This window comes from Zalophus californianus, chromosome 4 (assembly GCF_009762305.2).
Source record: "Zalophus californianus isolate mZalCal1 chromosome 4, mZalCal1.pri.v2, whole genome shotgun sequence".
Classification (NCBI taxonomy): domain Eukaryota; kingdom Metazoa; phylum Chordata; class Mammalia; order Carnivora; family Otariidae; genus Zalophus; species Zalophus californianus.
The window spans coordinates 14,561,150-14,581,200 of NC_045598.1; the positions used below are offsets into that span (position 1 = coordinate 14,561,150).

General features: G+C 51.8%; 1 protein-coding gene across 4 annotated transcripts; it reads left to right on the forward strand.

Moving 5' to 3' along the window:
* The first annotated feature begins 10,801 nt into the window (after positions 1-10,801).
* PLA2G5 (phospholipase A2 group V) lies at positions 10,802-19,101 on the forward strand. Of its 4 annotated transcripts, none has more exons than XM_027626045.1 (5): positions 10,802-10,841; positions 14,093-14,142; positions 15,340-15,484; positions 17,662-17,768; positions 18,484-19,101. In XM_027626045.1, exons 2-5 carry the CDS (start codon positions 14,103-14,105, stop codon positions 18,603-18,605), a joined length of 414 nt encoding a protein of 137 aa, XP_027481846.1. In that variant the 5' UTR covers positions 10,802-10,841; positions 14,093-14,102; the 3' UTR covers positions 18,606-19,101. The 4 variants fall into 4 exon arrangements, with proteins under 4 accessions (XP_027481846.1, XP_027481827.1, XP_027481836.1 ...); XM_027626026.1 differs by lacking the exon at positions 10,802-10,841 and adding an exon at positions 11,371-11,441; XM_027626035.1 differs by lacking the exon at positions 10,802-10,841 and adding an exon at positions 11,421-11,477.
* Positions 19,102-20,051: the final 950 nt, after the last annotated feature.

Consider the following 20,051-nt stretch of genomic DNA (forward strand, 5'->3'; position numbering starts at 1 on the left):
GCTTATCCATCTCTGCACTTCTGCACTGTTTTGGGTGGCATGCTCATTCTTGTGCTGTCTCTACTTTCAAACTCCAAGCAAGGAGTCTCCTGCTCCCATTCATCTCTGTATCCAGCGGCTGGCACGCAGTAGGTACTCAGGACATTATTTTTGAGTGAGTATTGACACCACCACATTTCTGGCCACTGGTCCCCACTCTCAGAGCTCACTTCTAGTACATTCACTTTCCCAATGGCTCCAGCACCTTCCACCCGACCCTGCTCCTCCCCATGTGTGTTCCTGGGCATCCCATCCCTGGGCTCTCTGCTCATGCTCCTGTCTCAGCTGAGACTGAGGACCCCAGATGCTCCAATAGCCAGGTTGCTTAGCAGATTGTCAGATCCTTAAGAGAGTTCTGAGCTCTGGGCCAAGGCTGGGGGGATTAGCAAAGGCCTTATCAAGCCGGATAAGGCTGTGACCTGGATCATTCTGAACTCAAAGCCACTCCCACTGGAATTCTCTGGGTCCCTGTCTAGGCCCCTCTGGTAATACCCTCAGCCCCAGGCTCTGGGTTTCTGTTGGACATCCTGCATCTGTGAAGGCAGCTGGGGGCTGAGCAGAAGAATGCCTGGCTTGGTGCAGGCAGAAGTTTCTCTCGCCACCTCGAGACCTATCTTCATCACTCGCTCCCATTTGGGCCTTTAAGATTCTGGAGGCCAAGATCTATTGGGATTCGCAGCCTGTGCACCCCAGTGTTGTGGCTGGGGGCAGGGAGTCAGCAGGGCCTGAAGCCCGATGGGGCTGCTCATGAGAGCAGGTCACAGGAGCCCAGGAGCTGAGGCCAGGCCAGAAAGGTCAGTCATGGGCATGAGGCTGCATATACTGGGAGGGGCAGACCAGCTGGAGTGGGAGAGATGGGAGAAGGTGGGGTCTGAAGAGCAAGGAGGGTCCCGGAGAGCAAGGAGTGTCCGTGGGGAGTGTGGGCAAAAGGCATAGGCCCTGCTGGAGGAGTCTCACTAGGGCCCTGGGGTCCCTTTCCCCTAAGGTGGCAAGCCCTGGGACCTGTGTGGTTCCCATGGAGGCCGGGCCCACCTGAAGGGAGCCGGAGATCACCCAGAAGGTTGTCCTTGAGACTGGGGGCAAAGCCAGGCAAGGTTAGGAAGAGGGTGAGAGTTGGAATCTGTGTTTACGTTAATCTGAGGCTTTGCCTGAATTTCTTTTTAACTCAATCCACAAGAAAATATTTGTCTTTGGGAAAAAGAATCGTCAGCAGTTCCTTAACCTTTTCTGAGCATCCACTGTATGCAGACACTTCGGGACACGTGGGCGGGAATACGGAGCTGGAGGATGCCACTCCAGCCCTGATAGGGAGGCTGCGCTGGCTTCTTCCTCCAGCCCCTGGAGCCCTCCTATCCCCGCCCCCATGCCCAGCCCCCTTTCTCTGGAAGGCAGTTTAGTTTTGGGCTGGTTTTATGTGGCCTTGCAGGTCAGACCTGTCAGGTTCAACTCACTGCTTTGCTGCTTACCAGCTGCGTGATACGGGTGAGCCATGTCTCTTCGATCCTTGCTGTCCTAATCTGCAAATAGCAGATGGTGGCAGCGCCCACCTCCTGGGATCCCTCTAAGGGTAAAAGGGGGATAAGCCACATCAAGAGCTTGGCCTGCTATCTGTGCTCGGTGAGCCTTGGCTATTTCTATTAGTCATTCCACAAACTCCACAAACATTTTATTCTCAGGCCCAGTCTGTGCCAAGGAGCTAGAGGCTGCCAAGTGTCGAGATGAAGTGAGACATCCTCACGGATTCATGGCCTAGTTTGTTCATTCATTGATAGATTCACTCAGGCAGTCAAAAAATGTATAGTAAACCTGATGCTGGGCACGAGGACAGTCCCCACCCCCAGGTTTCTCACAGTCTTGTGGGGGAGACACTAAGATAGAACACGATTGTCCTGTGATGAGGGCACTCACAGGATGCTGGGGGACAGAGAAGGGAACCCATCCAGTCTGGGGAGGGGGGCGGTGGGCTCATTAAAAGGCTTTGTTTTGGAGGGGAGCGCAAAGGAAGACCTAATTTCCTTATTGTTTCTCCAACTCACAGCCATGCTTCTACTGCAGGACCTTTGTACATGCTCTCCTCTCTGTGTGCGACGCTCCTCTCCAGGATGTCCCCGTGGCCTCCTCCCTCACCTCCTCCATCGCTTTGCTCCAGTGTCACCTCCGCAGGCAGACTTTTCCTGGCCACCCTATTTAAACTGACAAAGACCACCATCAAGCTCCCTGTCCCAACATATGCCCACAGCACTCTGGTCTCCTTTCCCTGCTTTATTGTTCTCCGGAGTGTTGATCACCACCTGCCCAACTGTATCTTCTATGTGGTATAATTGGGGATGAGTTGGGGAACATAAAGGGTTCTTCCCAGGAATGCACTGGGGAGCAGGTGGTAGATAAGGCAAGGCTGGAAAGGGTGGTAGTGGGGCCAAATCATGAAGGGTCACATGCCTGTGGGGGGAAACAGGCACCTTTGACCTTGGCAGCAGGTGATATGTGCTGACCTGGAGGTTAAGAAGATTGATCCAGGAACAGAGGAGGAAACCAGGCGGACAGGTATCAGGAAAGGCATCTCAAGGGAGGGCACAGCTCCTGTTAGGCCCAGGGAAGGAGTCCAAATGTTATTCTAGCTTTATGGCATTCTAAAGGCCTGGTCTCATTTTCCCCATCCTAACAGACCGACGCTGGATTCTCAACGCTAGAGTGCGGAGGCTGATGGACTCAGCTTTGCCTTTGTTTCCTGCAGTGTCTAGCTGGAGCAATGCCCACAGGAATTGTTCCAGAAATGATTGCTGGGTTGGACTGGGATGGGAGACGGGTGGAAAGGCCTGGAATTGTGGTGTCAGGATCATGAGCCTAGAATCTCGGGTGCCACGTTGGATCTTGCCAGTCAGAGTCTGTTCTAGGGTTTCTCCAAAAAAAGAAGTGACATTACAGTGTGGAAAAACAAGCAGGCGTTTACAAGGCAAAAAAGACAACAAAGAACATTCTGCGGGTGCAGGGAACAACAGAAACAAAGACAGAAAGGAAGGCTAGCTCAAAGTATGTTTCTTGAGAATGAAGAGTTTTTTTTAAATAATTTTTTATTGTTATGTTAATCACCATACATTACATCATTAGTGTTTGATATAGTGTTCCGTGGTTCATTGTTTGTGCATAACACCCAGTGCTCCACGCAGAACGTGCCCTCTTTAATACCCATCACCAGGCTAACCCATCCCCCCACCCCCCTCCCCTCTAGAACCCTCAGTTTGTTTCTCAGAGTCCATCGTCTCTCATGGTTCGTCTCCCCCTCCGACTTACTCCCCTTCATTCTTCCCTTCCTGCTATCTTCTTCTTCTTTTTTTTTTCTTAACACATATTGCATTATTTGTTTCAGAAGTACAGATCTGTGATTCATCAGTCTTGTACAATTCACAGCGCTCACCATAGCACATACCCTCCCCAATGTCTATCACCCAGCCACCCCATCCCTCCCACCCCCCACCACTCCAGCAACCCTCAGTTTGTTTCCTGAGATTAAGAATTCCTCATATCAGTGAGGTCATACGATACACGTCTTTCTCTGATTGACTTATTTCACTCAGCATAACACCCTCCAGTTCCATCCACGTCGTTGCAAATGGCAAGATCTCATTCCTTTTGATGGCTGCATAATATTCCATTGTGTATATATACCACATCTTCTTTATCCATTCATCTGTCGATGGACATCTTGGCTCTTTCCACAGTTTGGCTATTGTGGACATTGCTGCTATAAACATTCGGGTGCACGTACCCCTTCGGATCCCTACACTTGTATCTTTGTGGTAAATACCCAGTAGTGCAATTGCTGGATCGTATGGTAGCTCTATTTTCAACTGTTTGAGGAACCTCCATACTGTTTTCCAGAGTGGTTGCACCAGCTTGCAGAGAATGAAGAGTTTAATTGGTGTCTCAAAGATAAAACAAAGCAGGTACTTGCTATCGACTAGGTGTTTGAATTTGCATTTTCAGCAAAGGTTTTGGCGGAAGTCAGACTTCAGTGTGTTATTGAAAAATAACCATTACATATGTAGGAACAGACTGAGACCCAGATAAGATTAGCTGTGTGTATCTTAATTTTATTTTTATTTAAGCAATCTCTACACCCAACTTGGGGCTCAAACTCACGACCCCGAGATCAAGAGTCACACGTTCTTCTGACTGAGCCAGGCAGGTGCCCCTGTGTGTATCTTTAGAGCAGGCTGCCAACTTATAGAATGACTGAAATCCAGTGAGGTTGGCTGCTCCCTCAGGTCTTGGCTCGTCCCCCAATTATTCTTTATTCCACAGATAAATATCAAATACCAATATGTATTAGGCTCTGTGCTAGCTGCTGAAAATATGATGAACAAGACTGATGGGTTTCCTGGCCTCTAGTGGAAGGGGCAGGAGACAGAAGTCCTAAACAAGTCCAGAAAGAGATGCATGAGAGGTAAAGATGATGGTCAGGGCTACGAAGGGGAAAAACAGTGATCTGAGCTTAACTGGAGGTTAACCTTGGGCAGGTGGTCAGGGAAGGCCTCCTGGAAGAGGGGGCATTTATGATGAGACCTGGAGCTCATACCAATGCTAAGTATTAGTATTACAGGCAGGGGGAGCAGCAAGTACCAAAGGCCTCAGTAGAAAAGCTTGGGGTGCTCAAGGTTCATGTGACAACAGGCACTGTCACTAGAAGGTCAGAGCCCGTGCGCGCCCTGGAGCTATTCAGTCTGTACCCCACTCAACTGATGTTGCTTTTTGCAACAGCCCTGAACATGACTGTGGCATGAACCAGTGTCAGGGGTGGGGAGCCCCACGAGGCGGAGAGCCCAGAATATTTGACAGCTCTCTCCATGCAACTGAAGGGATCCTGACTTTTCTGCGTGTGTGTTTTTAATTTCGCTAAATTGTCATTTTTTTTTTTTACACTTCTACAGACTAGAACTGATGCTTCGTAATTGACGTAAGCTAACGTCACGTGCTTTTGACAGGTCTCTCGCGTTCCTAAAACTTAAAGAAAGCTCCTTTTCCAGAGGAGTCAAGTGGGGGCCTGCCTCACCTCCTCAGTCCCCTCCTTTTACGCTATATTTCTTCTTCCTAAACTGCGATAAAGAAAAAGTGCCTCTGGGGACAGGAAGCTTACCACCCTCAAGACTGCTCATTCTATTCCCAGGACTTCAGGGCTATTAGAAAACACTTTCTGGGCTTGACCCAAAATCAGCACCCCCACCTGGTGCTGGCTCTGTGATCTAGAGCCACATGGGACAAACTGTGGTCCTTCTCACCCTCAACAGCCCTTTAGAAATTTGGAGACAGAGGCTGGGTACCCCGAGCCCCCTTCCAAACACCAGTCAGCCTCTGTTCCCTCCATCTGACAGGAATCCTGTGACCCAGACACCCCCCAGTTTTCCAGAAATGCTCTCAGAGCAGGGCTCGGGACCAGGCACATCCTTCCCAATGAGGTCAGTTAGGAGCCCTCACTCTGGGCATCACACTCGGGCCATGACAAGCAAAGACAGTGCTGCCTCTGTGATCTGAATGCTCCCAGGCTGGAGGTCACAGGTCTGATGACTGAGCTGTGTCATCCTGCCCTGTCCTTTCGTGGTTCAGTTTTGGGGTTCTTGGGATAGGATTTGTTCCTCTCGTTGAACTCATATCATCTTGCTCTTGATCGAGGCCATTCTGGGACACCATCAGGAGAAAAGTCCAAACTCCTTAGCCTGACGCCCAAGGTTCTTTGTGGCCTACCCCGCTGCGTCTCTTTAGCCAACCCTTCCACCATTTCTCATTTCCTACTAAACACATAGAGAAAGTTCCCTTTTCTGAGGAATCAAGCATGGGCCTGCCCCACTTTCCTAGTAAAAACAGCAGATGTTTGTTGAACCCTTATGACGTGGCGACACAATTCTAAACACCTGCCATGCATCAGCTCGGAACACTGGGATGAGGCGGGTACAATGATTATCCCCATTACTGAGCTTAGCAAACCGAGGCACTGAGCAGTTAGGTCACAACAGCTAATGAGCGGTTGTTCCAGAACATGGGTTTTTTATCAGCAGGCAGCGTGCCTCAGCTTCCTGCACATCTTCTCTACTCTGCATCCAGTAACATTCTGTTAAGAGCGTGAGATTGCCCACAGTGTGAGTCCTTACAACACGGCAATGGGCAGATGTTAAAAATCAGGGCTTGTCTTCCCCCTGGAGAGCCAGTTATTAAGTATTCACTCGAATATCACTGCCTAATGCCCTCAGCTACCTCATCCATTTGTGGCTCCCCAAATGAACCATTGTGACGCATGCCTGTGAGTCCCACATAGGCTGCTCCTTCCACTTGGGATGCCCTTCCTTGCATCCTTGCCTGGTGAACTCTGATCCACTCTTTTTTTTTCTAATTTTTTTTTTTTTATTGTGGTAAAATACACACAACCTCAAAGCATTTTTAGCATATACTAAATATAGAGTTCAGTGGTATTAAATACATTTATAATGCCGTGCAACCACCATCGCCGTCCATCTCCAGAACTCTTTTCATCTTGTAAAGCTGAGAGTCTGTTCCCATTAAGCGCTAACTTCCTATCCTTACTCCCCTTCCCTGGCACCCCCCCATTCCACTTTCTGTTTCTATGATGTTGACTACTCTAAGTGTCACCTATAAGTGGAATCGTATAGTATTTGTGTTTTTGTGACTGGCTTATTTCACTTCGTGTAATGCTCTAGGTTTAGCCATGTTGTAGCATGCTGCAGAGTTTCCTTCCTTTTTAGGGCTGAGTAACATTCCACTCTATGTATCTACCGCCTTTTGTTCATCCATTCACCTGTTGATAGACCCTTGGGTTATTTCCACATTTAAGCTATCGTGAATAATGCTGCTATCAACATGGGTGTACAGATATCCCTTTGAGACCCTGCTTTTAATTCTTTCGGGCACGTACCCGCAGGTGGGGCTGCTGGGTCATATGGTGATTCTACTTTTAATTTTTTAAGGACTCACCATACTGCATTCCATAGCAACTATACCATTTCACATTCCCACCAATGGTGTACAAGGGTTCCAATTTCCCCAAACTACTTTTTTAAAGATTCAGTACAGGTGCCTTTTCTTCTAGAAAAGCCCTCTGTGATCTCCTCATCCTGGGATAGGTGCCTCTAATGTACATTTACTGAGCAACTACTGTGTGCTAGGCTCTGAGCTCAGCACTTGAAACACAAGTTTGCACAGGAGATGACCTCTGCTCTCAAGGCACTCCCTGTCCCATTCCTGGGGTACAGGCGGAGAGGGTAGGACTCAAGCCTGAGTTCTATGACAGGCCACTAGAGGGCCCTCCAGGCAGGGAGCAACCCTGAAGCTGGTGGGGATGAGACAGTAAGGAACGGTGGAGGCCAGGGTAAAGCTAAACACATTTCCAGCAGATGGGTGCATCTCCTTCTCTGCTCTGGCCAGCTGTCGTCATGTAGGAACCGAGCTGGGAATCGCTAGGTCTTTTATTTTATTTTAATTTTTTTAAAGATTTTATTTATTTGAGAGAGAGACAGAGGGAGCATGAGTGGGGAGAGGGTCAGAGGGAGAGGGAGAAGCAAGCCCGCGCCAAGCATGGAGCCCGATGTGGGGCTCGATCCCAGAACCCTGGGATCATGACCTGAGCCGAAGGAGGACGTTTCACTGACTGAGCAACCCAGGCGCCCCTCGCCAGGTCTTTTAAAGAGAAGCTGGCAATCTGGATTTCTGTCTGAGATCTCTTAAAGCTCACACGTTAGCAACTAATTCCAACATTTTGAAAAGCACCGTGTAGGACAAGCTCAGCACCAGCTCAGGGCTGCAGGTTTATAACCAAAGACCCAGTTCCACTCATTAAGCAATTATCAGGAATTATGAGCTCCGACTATAGCTCAGCTTTCACTTCTCCATGTAGAGTATGAGGAAATCACATGACACTTTGGTCAGGGGTCTTGTGAAAATCACGATCATTAGGTCTTTATTGGATGTCAATCCCTTTGTGGAGTGGCAAGAACAGGGACCAGGGTGACAGGCCAGGCTTTAGCCTCTGGGTCTGCCTTTTATAAGCTACCTCACATCTGCCCCTCAGTTTGGGGTCTTAATGCCCCACAAGATTTTGTGAAGGTTCAAGATCCCAAATGGTGACCTCACCTTGTGCTGGCCGCACAGGGGATACTCACCGAGTATGGAGTTCCTCTCTCCTTCCTTCCTGATTGATCAGCCTCGAAACTCCCTCCAGATGGAGGTGCTAGAGTAGGCAGTATGCGTGATGAGTTCTACAACATTCCAGAGACAGGCACGCTTCCTGCGGAAGGAGAAATCAGGTAGAACTTCCTGGAGGAGGAGGACTCAATGTGCACCATCTGCCAGTGAGCCCTGGGCAAGCCTGCTTTATGTGCCAGCCTCTGGGGAGAGGGGAGCAGCAGACCCTCTGATCAGGCTGAGGGTACTTCGGCAGCTCTGGTCTCGGGATGAGAGAGTGTCCAAGTATCTCTGGCTGCCCTCCATGGGGCTTCGGCCCTGGGACAAGCCTGCACAAGAGTGACTCAGCAGGTGTCAGAGAACAAGCATGTTTATGAGATGTTTAATTTATTCCACAGATATTTCTTGAGGACCTGCCATGTGTCAGATATTGTTCTAGGTGCTGGGGTCAGAAATGAATCAGAGAAGGATCCTGCCCTCCAGAGTCTTCCACTCAGTGGGGGTGGAAGTAGTTGGGGCGTTTTCATCACTGAGGTGTGAATGACTGACTGGATCCAGTACCAGGAAGAGGGGGGCTGGGAGGGGCTGGGGTGGGGGGACACAATGAGTTTGGTCCTGGTGTTCCTGCAGGACACTGAGTTACACTCTCAAACAGGTATTCGGATTGTAATGATTGTATATATTTAATTACTATATTTGACATGTGGGCTGGGGCGATGGGTATGAAGCTAGAGCTGGAGGGGTCATTCATTCTCTCGGCAGACCTAACTTAGCACCTACTGTGTGCCAAGCGCCAGGAGTACAGACATGAAGCAGACACAGTGCCTACCCTCGGCGGGGGGGGGGGGGGGGTGATGCCGTAACAGCAATAATATTTATAATAGTTACGTTCACTGAGCACCTACGAGGCACCAGGCACTGTGCCGAGCCTCTCTGCAGCGCTTCATTGAATTATCACAATTACAGAATGAAGCTGGTTCCATTATTGTCCTGTTCTACAGGTGCTGATAAGAGCAAGACCTGAGGAGGCCAGGGGACACAGGTAGTTGGAGGGGACATTCAGATTTGAATCCAGTTCCGTCTGACTGGAAGCTCAGACGGTTGGACCTGACATTGTACTTTTTCCTCATTCCCGTACTCATTTCAAGGGGTGTAAAGCTAGTGCCAGACACTGCGTGGCCAGGCTAGCCCCTGGACATTTGCATAAAACTAAGACCTAAGACCCTGACCATGGATGAGCTCACCCCGGGAGAGGCGGACAGAGAGAGGAGCAGACTCTGAGGGCAGATCCTTGAAGACACCTGCAAGTGGGGGGGGGGGGGCGACAGAGATGGGGGTGAGCAGCGGAGAGCGGATGGCGGGGTGTGGCCTCTCAAAGCCAGAGAGAGAGAGAGAGAGAGAGTGGGTTGGGTGGGGGGTGAAGCCCAGGCTTGGGAAGCACCAGGCTTTGGGGGGGTGGGTCCCTGGGATCCAGCTCCGGGACACAGCGGAGGCTTCAGGCGGCCCCGCATTCAGAAGGAAGTGTGTGATGAGCAAGTGGAGGCTTCTCCGTCCAGAAATGTGGCTTTTAGAGGGGAAAACAAAAGCTGGAGAGACAGGTCGGCAGAGGTAGGGAGGCTTCCTTTTGCTCGCTCGTTTTGTTTGGTGTCGGATGGCGAGGCCTGTGAGTGTCCGTAGGTGGAGGAAGGGACTGGTGGGGAAAGGGAAAAGTGCGCGTGGAACAGAGAGGAGTCTTTGCCCTCCCCGCTACCCCCCGCCGGACGCCTTGCGTACGTAGTAGTAGTAGTCGGTGTCTTTGCTCTCTGTTCCCTCGACCCGAGGGGAAGCGTGAGGGGCTCCGGCCTCCGTTTCGCTCACAGCGGATCCCCTGCAGTGCCTTGTGTGTGGGAGACACTCAGTAGGTACTTTCTGTATTGCACTGGGGTTCACAGGGTTCCGTGGGGTGCCCAGCAGTCAGGTCTCAGGAAGAGAAGGGCCGGTGAGGGCCGCAAGGAGGGGCTTCTCTCTGAGGCTGCCGTGATTGAGCTGAGAGAGGGGAGAAGAGACGCCAAGAGGGAGAAGGAGGAGCTCACACCCACGTCTCAGAAAAGTGTGTGCACACGGGGGGGTCGGGGATGGAGCAGGGCTCAGGATTCATAGAAGTGGAGAGCAGAGCCTAATAACAGTTACCTATGCTCCTCAAGAACATTCTAGAAGGTTACATTTACTTATTCGCACTGTTTGGCCACTGCTCTGTTATAAATGCATTCATTCACTTCACCCTAACAAGGACTCTCTGAGGCAGGCCAAGGGCAGCCAGCCCGGAGGAGATGCAGCTTGTGGTGGGGAAGCCAGGACCGGACTTGAAGCTCCTCTGGAGCCTGTGATGTCAACCCCTGAGCCACACATCTCGCCACCCGGCCTTGTTTTATACAGTATGTTCCTCACCACGAGCCTCTGGGGCGGCAGGGAGTCACTATTCTCCTAGATCACAGGAACAAACAGAGAAGTGTGGTGACTTGCCCGGAGTCACACAGCACAGCTCCTGGGTGGCTGAGTGGGGACTGCGGCTTGCATGGCTCTGACTGCAAGCCTGGTGGGTTCTCCCTCGCAGAGAGAAGGAAGGCAGGAATTGGGTAAGGAGCCCGGGGCCAAAAGGGAGGTGCCAGCCGGGCTCCAGCTACAGTTTACAACATCTCTCCAGAGTGGGGCTGTCACAGGCTCCTGGGTCGCCCCAGCCCCGGGACAAGGCAGAGTCGGGGGTTAGCAGGTCGGGAACGACAGGAAGAGGGGGTGCCGCCTGGCTGCCATGGCTGTCCCTGAGTTGAGCCCCAGGGAGTTGGAATGAAATGCGAGCAGGAGCCGTGGGCTGGAGGACTCCAGAGACACAGGGCGGCGGGAGGAGGGAGGCTGCCCTGGGAGGGGGATCCCAGGTGTGCTGTCCCTGGTGGAGAACCCTGGAAAGTGGGTGGCCCAAGCCAGACTCTCCTCAGTGTCTCTCCCGAACATCGCCCAGGCACTGTGACATGCTCCAGGGAATAGCTGCTTTGGGACCCAGGGAGGCAAAAGGTCCTCAGGGGTCTCGAGAGGGAGAAACAGGGCTTCCCACATGAGCCCTCTGGAGTCCCGGAGCTGGCCCACGCAGGAGCGTGGGAGGAGGGCAGAGAGGCCTTTAAAACCCGAGGGCCCAGCCCCTGCTTCTTCCGCAGGCCTGAGGTGGACAGAAGGTCTCCCTGGTGAGGAATCTCATTCTGGGGGCTGCCTTGCTTGAGGTAGGGTGGTGGGCAGGGCACAGGGAGGGAGAGGGCCTGGGAGAGGAGGCCCCTGATGCCCCAGTGCCTCCCCCTCCCCAGATTGAGGGGAGGTCTCTCACACGCCTGCTGTGCCGTGGGCTTGCTGCTGTCCATCCTTCGTGGCCAGAGACCTAACCTGGGGGTCCTAGGGCGGGGGGGGGGGCTGCTACCTCCTGTCCACCCAGGGACCCGGCCACTACCGACCCCCACGTTTTCGGGCTTCCGTTAGGCTGTCTGTCTCCACTCTCTCCACCTCTCATGACCTCAGCCACCACTTTACTCCAAAATTATCTCACGGCTGTGCTCATTTCCCTCTGTGGTCGCTCGATAAAAATAGCAGCCCCACATCCTTCTCCCGGTGACTGGCTCTGAGCTCCACTGATGGGCCACTTTCCCGGCCCCTGGGACAGCTGTGTTCATGCTTCTGTCGCCTCCTCAGTGAGGCCTCTCTGCCTCTTCCCGACCCCTTTCCATGGGGCCTCTTGCTGTTCCCTCACACCAATGGCCCTGGCCCCAGATGCTCTAAAATGTGCCTGGGAATTTGGTTCAGATTCAGGTATGGTGAAGCCAACAGATCAGAAGTCAGGTGGCATTTAGAAGACAGTCTGTTATTCACCGTTTCTGAGAGAAGGGGACCCATCCCACCGGGCAGGGCCACACGGGGAAGCACCAAGTTGACCAGGAGGCAGAAGAAATGAGAGCAAGCTCGGTCCAGAGCCTTTCTTGTGTTTTCCACGGGAAGGGCAAGGCAGGGCAGGGCAAACATCTTGGGATTGGCCAGCTCGAAGGATTTCAGCAAACTCTGGGCTGCAGGGGGTGGCGGGTCCCTAGCTGCCTGCTTCCTGGCCCTGGGGTGGTGATTTAGGGCAGGGAAATATTGGCTGGGAGTGGGAGAGTTAGACAGAGGGGTTGGGGAGGGAGTTGAAGACTGGCTGGTTTGCATGTATGAAAGCCACGCTCCCCGGGGAGTCTTCTGTTACCCTGGGAATTAGCTGTTCCTGGGGGAGGCTGTGTCTTCCCAGCCCAGCAAAGCGACCACAGGACATCCAAGCATCATCAAATATGGAAAAGGAACACCATGAATAGTACACAGGGGCTGCTCAGAGGCAGTGAGCAGAGTAGATTCACAGTCCTGGGCTGAATCATTGGGCAGCTCATGTCCCCTTCTCGAGCCTCAGTTTCCCCATCTGTGAGATCAGTGACTGCTAGCCCCTTGTTCAACAAATGACTGTCGAAGGACAGACACTGTGCCAGCAGGTTTAACAATAAACACCTGCCAGGATTCTCGGCGGGCTTAAAGAGACAGGGGAGAGAACCTGGCACATTGTGGGTGCCCTGTGCGTGGTGGCTGGCACCTTCCTCCTGTTGCAGCTCCGGGAAGCAGCCGAGGAAGACGGGTGTGGAAGAGTAGGGTCTAGAGTCTTTTCCCTTGGCTGGTTAGAGCCCTCGGGGCAGAGGCCATGGGTGGACAGAATCCTCAGGAATGTTCTTGGAACTCAGAGGGGCTGCTGGACAAAGGGCGGCACGGAGAGGCCAGCCTGGTAGCCAGGAGCCCCGGGGAGCTGGAGATTGTACGTTTGGAGCCAGGCCTCCAGAGGTGCCAGGGGCTCGGGGCAGAGCCCTGCACAAGTGACCGCTGGACTCAGGGATCAGAGACAGCCGGGCACCGAAGGGGAAATCCTGTTAGACCATCAGCCAAGCGAGCAGCTATGGATAAACAAGGACTTTGGGATCCACACAGGGAAAGGAGACAGGCAGCCACCGGTAAGGAACCTTCAAGAGGCCAAGTTAGAATCAGGCATTGGCCCACGACACATGGACTTTCCTCTGCCTTCTGGGTGAGAATTTTCGGGACTCAAGGCCAGTGATTCATGTGTTTGCCGAAGGCAGGTGCTGGGGAGGGAAGCTGGGGTCTCCAGGCTCCACGGCCCACAGGGCAACTCAGCCTTCTGTGAAGGGAGGCTGTGTTGTGCAGTGAAAGGTGCTCAGGCCTGGGTTTGAGCCCTTCTTCCACTTCTTACTGGCTGCATGTCTTCTGGCAAGTTCCACGAGCTCTTTGAGCCTCCATTTCTCCACTGGAAAAATGGGAGCAGTGATAGCTGCCCTTCGGAGCCCTCATGAGTACCCAGGGTCGACTTATTCTTTCGGTAGGCACAGTGCCTGGGGCCCATGGAAATGTATGAACTTGAATTCTTTTAGAATCAGGAGGAAAATAGAATATAAGAGTCACGAATACGTCCTACTGCATCCAGCCCGGATTGTGTTGGTTTCCATACCGACACGGTTGTAAAATACTCCTTGAAAGAAATTTTTTTGGAGGAAGGGGCCCATGAAAGCAAAACTGCTCAGGACCCACAAAGCCACAAGAAGGCCCTGAAAGGTGGTCACACTGTCTGCAGAGGGGACCGTTGTGTTGGGACATCTATGGTGGGAAGTCCTCTCCTGCCACGATGGGGGACCATACCCCACAGGCGCTCTACTGCCCCCCAGGGGCCCCTGGGATCAACTCCTTGAGTTGGTGGGGACCCGGGGGTGGGGTCCGAATGCGTCTCCCGAGAGGCATGTCACGGGATGGGATGTGTTTTCTTTTCCAGAACCCCAGAGATGAACGGCCTTCTCATACTGGCTTGGTTCCTGGTTTGCAGTAAGTGCTGGCCCCATGACCTCTGAACTTGTGACCTTCCACCCCTAAGAACCATAGGGTAGATGGAAAGGAGGCTAGTCTTTGAGGTCGGGGAGACTTGAGTTTGAATCTTGGCTCTGTGCTTCCTGTGTAGACATCGACAAGAACCTTCGCCTCTCTGAGTCTCTGTCTCCTCATCTGTGACACAGGATGATACTGAGCCCACTGGTGGGGCTGTTGCACAATTCTAGGTGGTGATGGGTAAAGATTCTGCCTTGGGAACAATATGTGGCTTTCAAATATGCGAGGCGTATTTTTTACTTTGGTGCAAAACAAAACAAAACAAAATAAAGCCCAAACGAGAACAAGACCCTTCTGTAACTATTCCGTTCCTGGGTCATTCTTTGCGGAGGCCGGCCCCACCTGCTGCCACCTTCCAGCTAGAGGTAACCGCCCAGCACAGGGGAGCCCCATAACCATGTACACAGCCCCCCTCCCCGGCAGGCTGTCCTCATCTTCGATGTCTTGCCAGATCCCTGGAGACTCGCGGAGGGCGGAGGGCGGAAGGCGGGAGGCTTAGTGCAGGGAGGGAACACTTGGCTCACTGTGAAACCCTGAACCTTTCCCTCCAAACTACTGTTTCTCAATCTGGAAGATGAGGGAGCTGGCTTCAGTGATCTGGAAGGATCCCACCCTTCTATGGTCCTGGGCCTTATGTTCTAAGTGGTGTTATTTGCGGGGAGGGGGGTGCGCATCTGTCTGCCTGCTTTCCTATCGCTACTGTATTAATTATACCTCGTGTTTCTTGGTCATTCACTAGGTGTCTGCTTCTGTGCTCAAAATTCACATCCTTTCTCTCATTTTAACCCTCAAGATAACTCCACAACGTAGGCGTTCACTTTAGCCCCCCGCCGCCCCACTGCCCCTAATTTGCCGATGAGGAGGCAGAGGCTCTGAGAGATTAAGTGACTTACTCGACATCATGCTGTGAAAATGAGTGGGCAGAGGCAGGATTTGAACCCACGGTTCCCATTCTCCGAGTCCAGACTTGTAGCTCTACTGCTTGTCCTCTCCTTTCTTGCTCCCGTCCCACTAATGGGGAGAAGAAAGAGGAGACGCCTGGGTCCCCGCGAGCCCCAGGGCAGGAATGGGGGCAGGAGCAGGGGCAGGTGCATGCCGGGCAAGCCTGTTCGCCAGGGGCCGGGGGCTGTCTTCCAGGTGTTCCTGCTGTGCCCGGGGGCTTGCTGGACCTCAAGTCCATGATTGAGAAGGTGACTGGGAAGAACGCCTTGACAAACTACGGCTTCTATGGCTGCTACTGTGGCTTGGGCGGTCGGGGGACCCCCAAGGACGGCACGGATTGGTGAGCTGATTATCATGATTATCTTTTATGTTCAGCCTCTGCGCCCGCAAGATCTCATGTAATTCCACGTCAGTTCCGGAAGATGAGTATTAAAGCGCCATTTTATTGGTGAGAAAACTGTGTGTCAGAGAGGTGAACTGACTTGCTCGAGATACATCTAGTAATGTCACGCATCTCAGTGACCACATGTGTCAGTTGGTCCATTGCTACATAACATATCACCCCGAGAGTAGTGACTTCAAGTGACCATGACCATTTACTTTGCTAAGAATCTACCTGTGGGGCAGGGCTTGGCAGGATGGCTTGTCCCTGCTCCACCCAGCTTCAGCTGGGGCAGCTCAAATGAGGCTGGACCATCCAGTTTCCGGAGGGCTCACTCCCATGGCTGACATGCTGTCGCCCCTGGCTGTTGGCTGGGGCCTCAGCGGAGGCTGTGGGCTGGGGGCCTCGGTTCCTCTCACTTAGGCCTCTGCAAGGCTGTTGGAACTTCCCCACAGTACAGTGACCGTTGGGTTCCAAGAGTGAGTGTCCCAACACTGCAAGACAAAAGGGTTTAGCCTCAGAAATTCTATGGTGTCAGTTGGTGGAGGTAGTCACAAAGGCTTTGAGAGGAAGGGGATCGAGATTCCATTTCTTGATTGGGAAATGTCAAAGTTCTAGAACATGCGAGAAGGAGAGACGATTCTTTGGAAAATTCTGAGACCCCTGATGTGGATGATGGGATGGGGCCATTAGGCAAATGGATGGCAGATGGTGGGAGCCAAGTTTCCACTGCTGGAGGGAGAGTTTACGCCCTATGGTGATGGATTAGAGGTGGAGATGTCAGTATGACCTCCTGTTTAGCTTAATATAGATGCCGGTGGTTACATACAGAAATAGGTACAGATGTGTGTACAAACATGGGTTAAAATAGACACATTTTTTTGCTCTGGCAGCAGAGAGGACCTAAAAGAAACAATATCCCATTAGCAATAAGCAACTCCTAATGCCCAGACCTGGTCTCTGACACTATTCTTCGAAAAACAGAACCAAGGCTCCTTGGAGACCTGGCTGATTCTAGGACCAGGGCAGAAAATACACAGGACGAACCTGGAGTCTCATGTAAGGCCAAAAGATAAGGAAGTGTTCAAAAAGAACCACCTGCCACATTGATAGAGATGTCAGGGAGCACAGGAGCTAACTGGAAGGGCTCCCAACGGCCAAAGCTGGAGTAATTAGAGGAGCAAAATAAGCCCATAGCCTCAGTCTTATCATGAGAAAAACATCAGCCAAACCCCATAGAGGGGCATCCTACAAAATACCTACCCAGCACGCCTCAAAACTGTCAAGGTCATCAAAACCAAGGAAAATGTGAGAAATTGTCACACTCAAGAGGAGCCTAGCAAGGCATGACAACTAAATGTAATGAGGTATCCTGGATGGGATCCTCACATAGAAAAAGGATATTAGATAAAAACTAAGGAAATCTAAATAAACTATGGTCTTTTTATAATTAATCAATAATGATATATTATGATTTAGCTGATTAGTTATTTAGTCAATGACATCAATATTGGTTTGTTAATTGTAACAAGTGTATTGTACTAATTAATGATGGGAAAAACTGGATGTGGGGTAAAAGGGAACACTCTGTACTACCCTCTCTATTTTTCTATAAATCAATTTAAAAAAAATGCAATCTGCCACACCTAACATACTGGAAGTTTGTTTTTTGCTCACCTAAACAGTTCCATGTGGATCACATGTTAATTCCAGGACCCAGGTTCCTTCCCTCTTATGGCTCTGCCATCCCCTGTGGTCTCAGAGTCCTCTGCTGGGTCATCACCATCCAGCTGAGAGATGGAGAAAGAGAGAAAGGGGAGGACAGTGTGGGAGGGTTTCATGGGTAGGTCTGAAAGTGGTGAGCATCCCTTCTGCCCATGATGCCCTGGCAGGAACCTAGTCGTGTGGCCACACCCACTTGCAAGGGAGGCTGAGAAATGTAGGCTCACCGTGAGCCCTGGAGGAGAAAGCAGGTCAGCGAGCCACTAGCCAGTGGCAGGCAGCCCCAGTGGAAGAGCAGAGAAGTACTCATCCATATCCCTAGATTTTTTCTTTGTCAGACCGCACCCACCTAGGTGGCCTCTGCTTAAAGTGACGTGCCCCTTACGTAGGATCTACGTCTCTTGCATTGACAGGTGCTGTTTGGTGCATGATCACTGCTATGCGCAGCTGGAGGAGAAAGGCTGCCACATCTGGACACAGTCATACAAATACAGATTTGCACGGGGACTGGTCACCTGTGGTAAGCCTGGGGCTTCCCATTCGGGCCACTGATAGAACCTGGGTCTCTGCTGGTTCTGAGTTCAGCTGCCCCTAGAGGTCAGCCAGCCTATATCTTAGAGGGCAGAGCTGGGGGCAAGAGGGGCAGGGTTATTGCAGCCATATCTGACCTCTGGGGAAGGGCTGAAACATCGCAGCCTGAGCATTCACTAGGTGCCAAATGCTTTGCATACTTCTGTTTACTTGCTCCCCCAAATATCTTTTGGAGTGTATTTAGTCTCCCCATTTTACAAATGAGAAAGCTGGAACTCAGAGCCTTGCCAGTGCGCACAGCTAGAGCTGGGATTCAAGCTCAGGGCCATCTGAGTTCAAAGCTAAGTCTGGGGGTGGTATCTCCTCTATGAGAACTGGAGTTCCTCCGGAGCAGGGGCTGTCTCCGCCATCAAACTGGGAACTCCCAAGGGCAGAGAATGTGTCTCCACCGTCAGACTGGCAACTCCTGGAGGGCAGGGGCTGTGTCTCCCTGGAGGGAAGCCTCCCCCTGGGGCAGCAGCTACGCCTCTTCCATCGGCTCACGCATTTCCCAGTGTGGAAGCTGTGCTTCCCTCATCAGACTGAGAGCTTCCTGGGCAGGAGGCAGGCCGGGGAGTCGGCTCCGACTAGAGGCAAGCCCGAGACGCAGAGTCGGTAGAGCCCCCCTTCGCTTCCTTACTGTGCATTTGGCGTCCTGTCTGCAGAGCTCGGGCCCCCCTGCCAAGCACAGCTCTGCGCCTGTGACCAGAAGCTCGTCTACTGCCTGAAGAGGAACCTAAGGAGCTACAACCCTCACTACCAATACTTTCCCAACTTCTGCTGCTGACCAAGACTTTTGTCCCCTTCTCCTACAACACGGAGCCCACCGATGCTGCTGGGCTCCCGAGAGAGTCTCCCGGTCTCAGACCTTCTTCTCTCTCCATGGTCCACGGGGCTTGGAGGAGCCCCATGGCCACTCTTCACGCTCCACAGAGTCCCAGGAGAGCGACTTGGGTCATAGGACCGGGTAAGGTCAGGGTCTCTGGCCCCCGCTTGTGAGGTCGGCCCCTCTGATGCTGGGAGCTCACCCCTAGCTCCAGGCCAGCTGTCCCCCCTCATCCTGAAGACAGTGCCCCTTCTCCAGCAAGATGCATTTACTGTTCAGTTTCTGCAATCGGATTCTCACTACCACCCTTTAGAGAATTTTTACTCAAGGTAGAAGCCAAGTTGACCCCATAAGTCTGTCATATAGATATTAAATAAAATTTATTCTTGGGGCGCCTGGGTGGCTCAGTCGGTTGAGCAACTGCTTTCGGCTCAGGTCATGATCCTGGAGTCCCGGGATCGAGTCCCACGTCGGGCTCCCTGCTCGGCAGGGAGTCTGCTTCTCCCTCTGACCCTCTTCCCTCTCATGCTCTCATTCTCTCTCTCTCAAATAAATAAATAAAATCTTTGAAAAAAATTTATTCTTAAGACAAATAAAACCACATGGGCATTTTCCTCTGCTCTGGGGTATTGCCCGCACCTCTCCTTCCTCTGCCACTGGGGCGCTGAACCCCGAGTTAACCACGGACTCTCAGGAACAGAAAGTGTGGATTCAAAAGTAGAAGGTTTTCTGGGACCAGATCCAAGCCTCTTTTGGGGTTCATCTCCTTACCCCTTGGGGGGGCCTCTCCGGCCAAGCACTGGGCTGCATTCTTCCTTAAGGAGATGGGGAGAAGGTGCTAGGCAATCATGCTAGCTTGAGCTTCCGGGCCAGAGAGGGTCACGTTCAAATCCCGCACTGGCTTCTCCAGCCATGTGGTCTCAGGCTTGTTACTGAACGTCTCTGACTTCCAGTTTCTTTAAAAAAGGAGCTAGAACGTTTTTTTGAAAAATGTAAAACGGGTAATCCGGAGGCCACCTGGGTGCTGACACGGGAATGCTGAGGTTCTGGAATGTCACAGAGCAGGACATTTAAAAAAAAATAGGGTTCAGCCGAGGGATTTATTTTTACCAAGCAAGGATTCTAAAAAACCCACCTCATCTATCAATTCGTAAAAGAAAGGGCGTTCTAATACAGAGATTGCAGGAAGAATGCACACATTCTAAAACAGAGGAGAGTCCTTTCCAAGGAAGGACCTTTGGCTTCCTTACACAGACAAACCCCAGAATAACCACATAATAAATGGGATCTATATTTAAAAAGCTCCAACGCTGAATGTTTTCAAAATAAAATTTAATTTTTTGAGGTGACTCTGAATGTACTAGTGTCTTAGAAAAGTTTGATACAGACTCGCGTCTGTATTTGACA

Excerpts from the sequence above, each read along its gene's own strand:
- PLA2G5 (XM_027626045.1), top strand. The coding sequence starts at position 14,103 with ATGAACGGCCTTCTCATACTGGCTTGGTTCCTGGTTTGCA. Across the intron at positions 14,143-15,339 it reads GGCTTGGTTCCTGGTTTGCA|GTGTTCCTGCTGTGCCCGGG; the intron begins GTAAGTGCTGGC and ends GCTGTCTTCCAG. Across the intron at positions 17,769-18,483 it reads ACGGGGACTGGTCACCTGTG|AGCTCGGGCCCCCCTGCCAA; the intron begins GTAAGCCTGGGG and ends TCCTGTCTGCAG.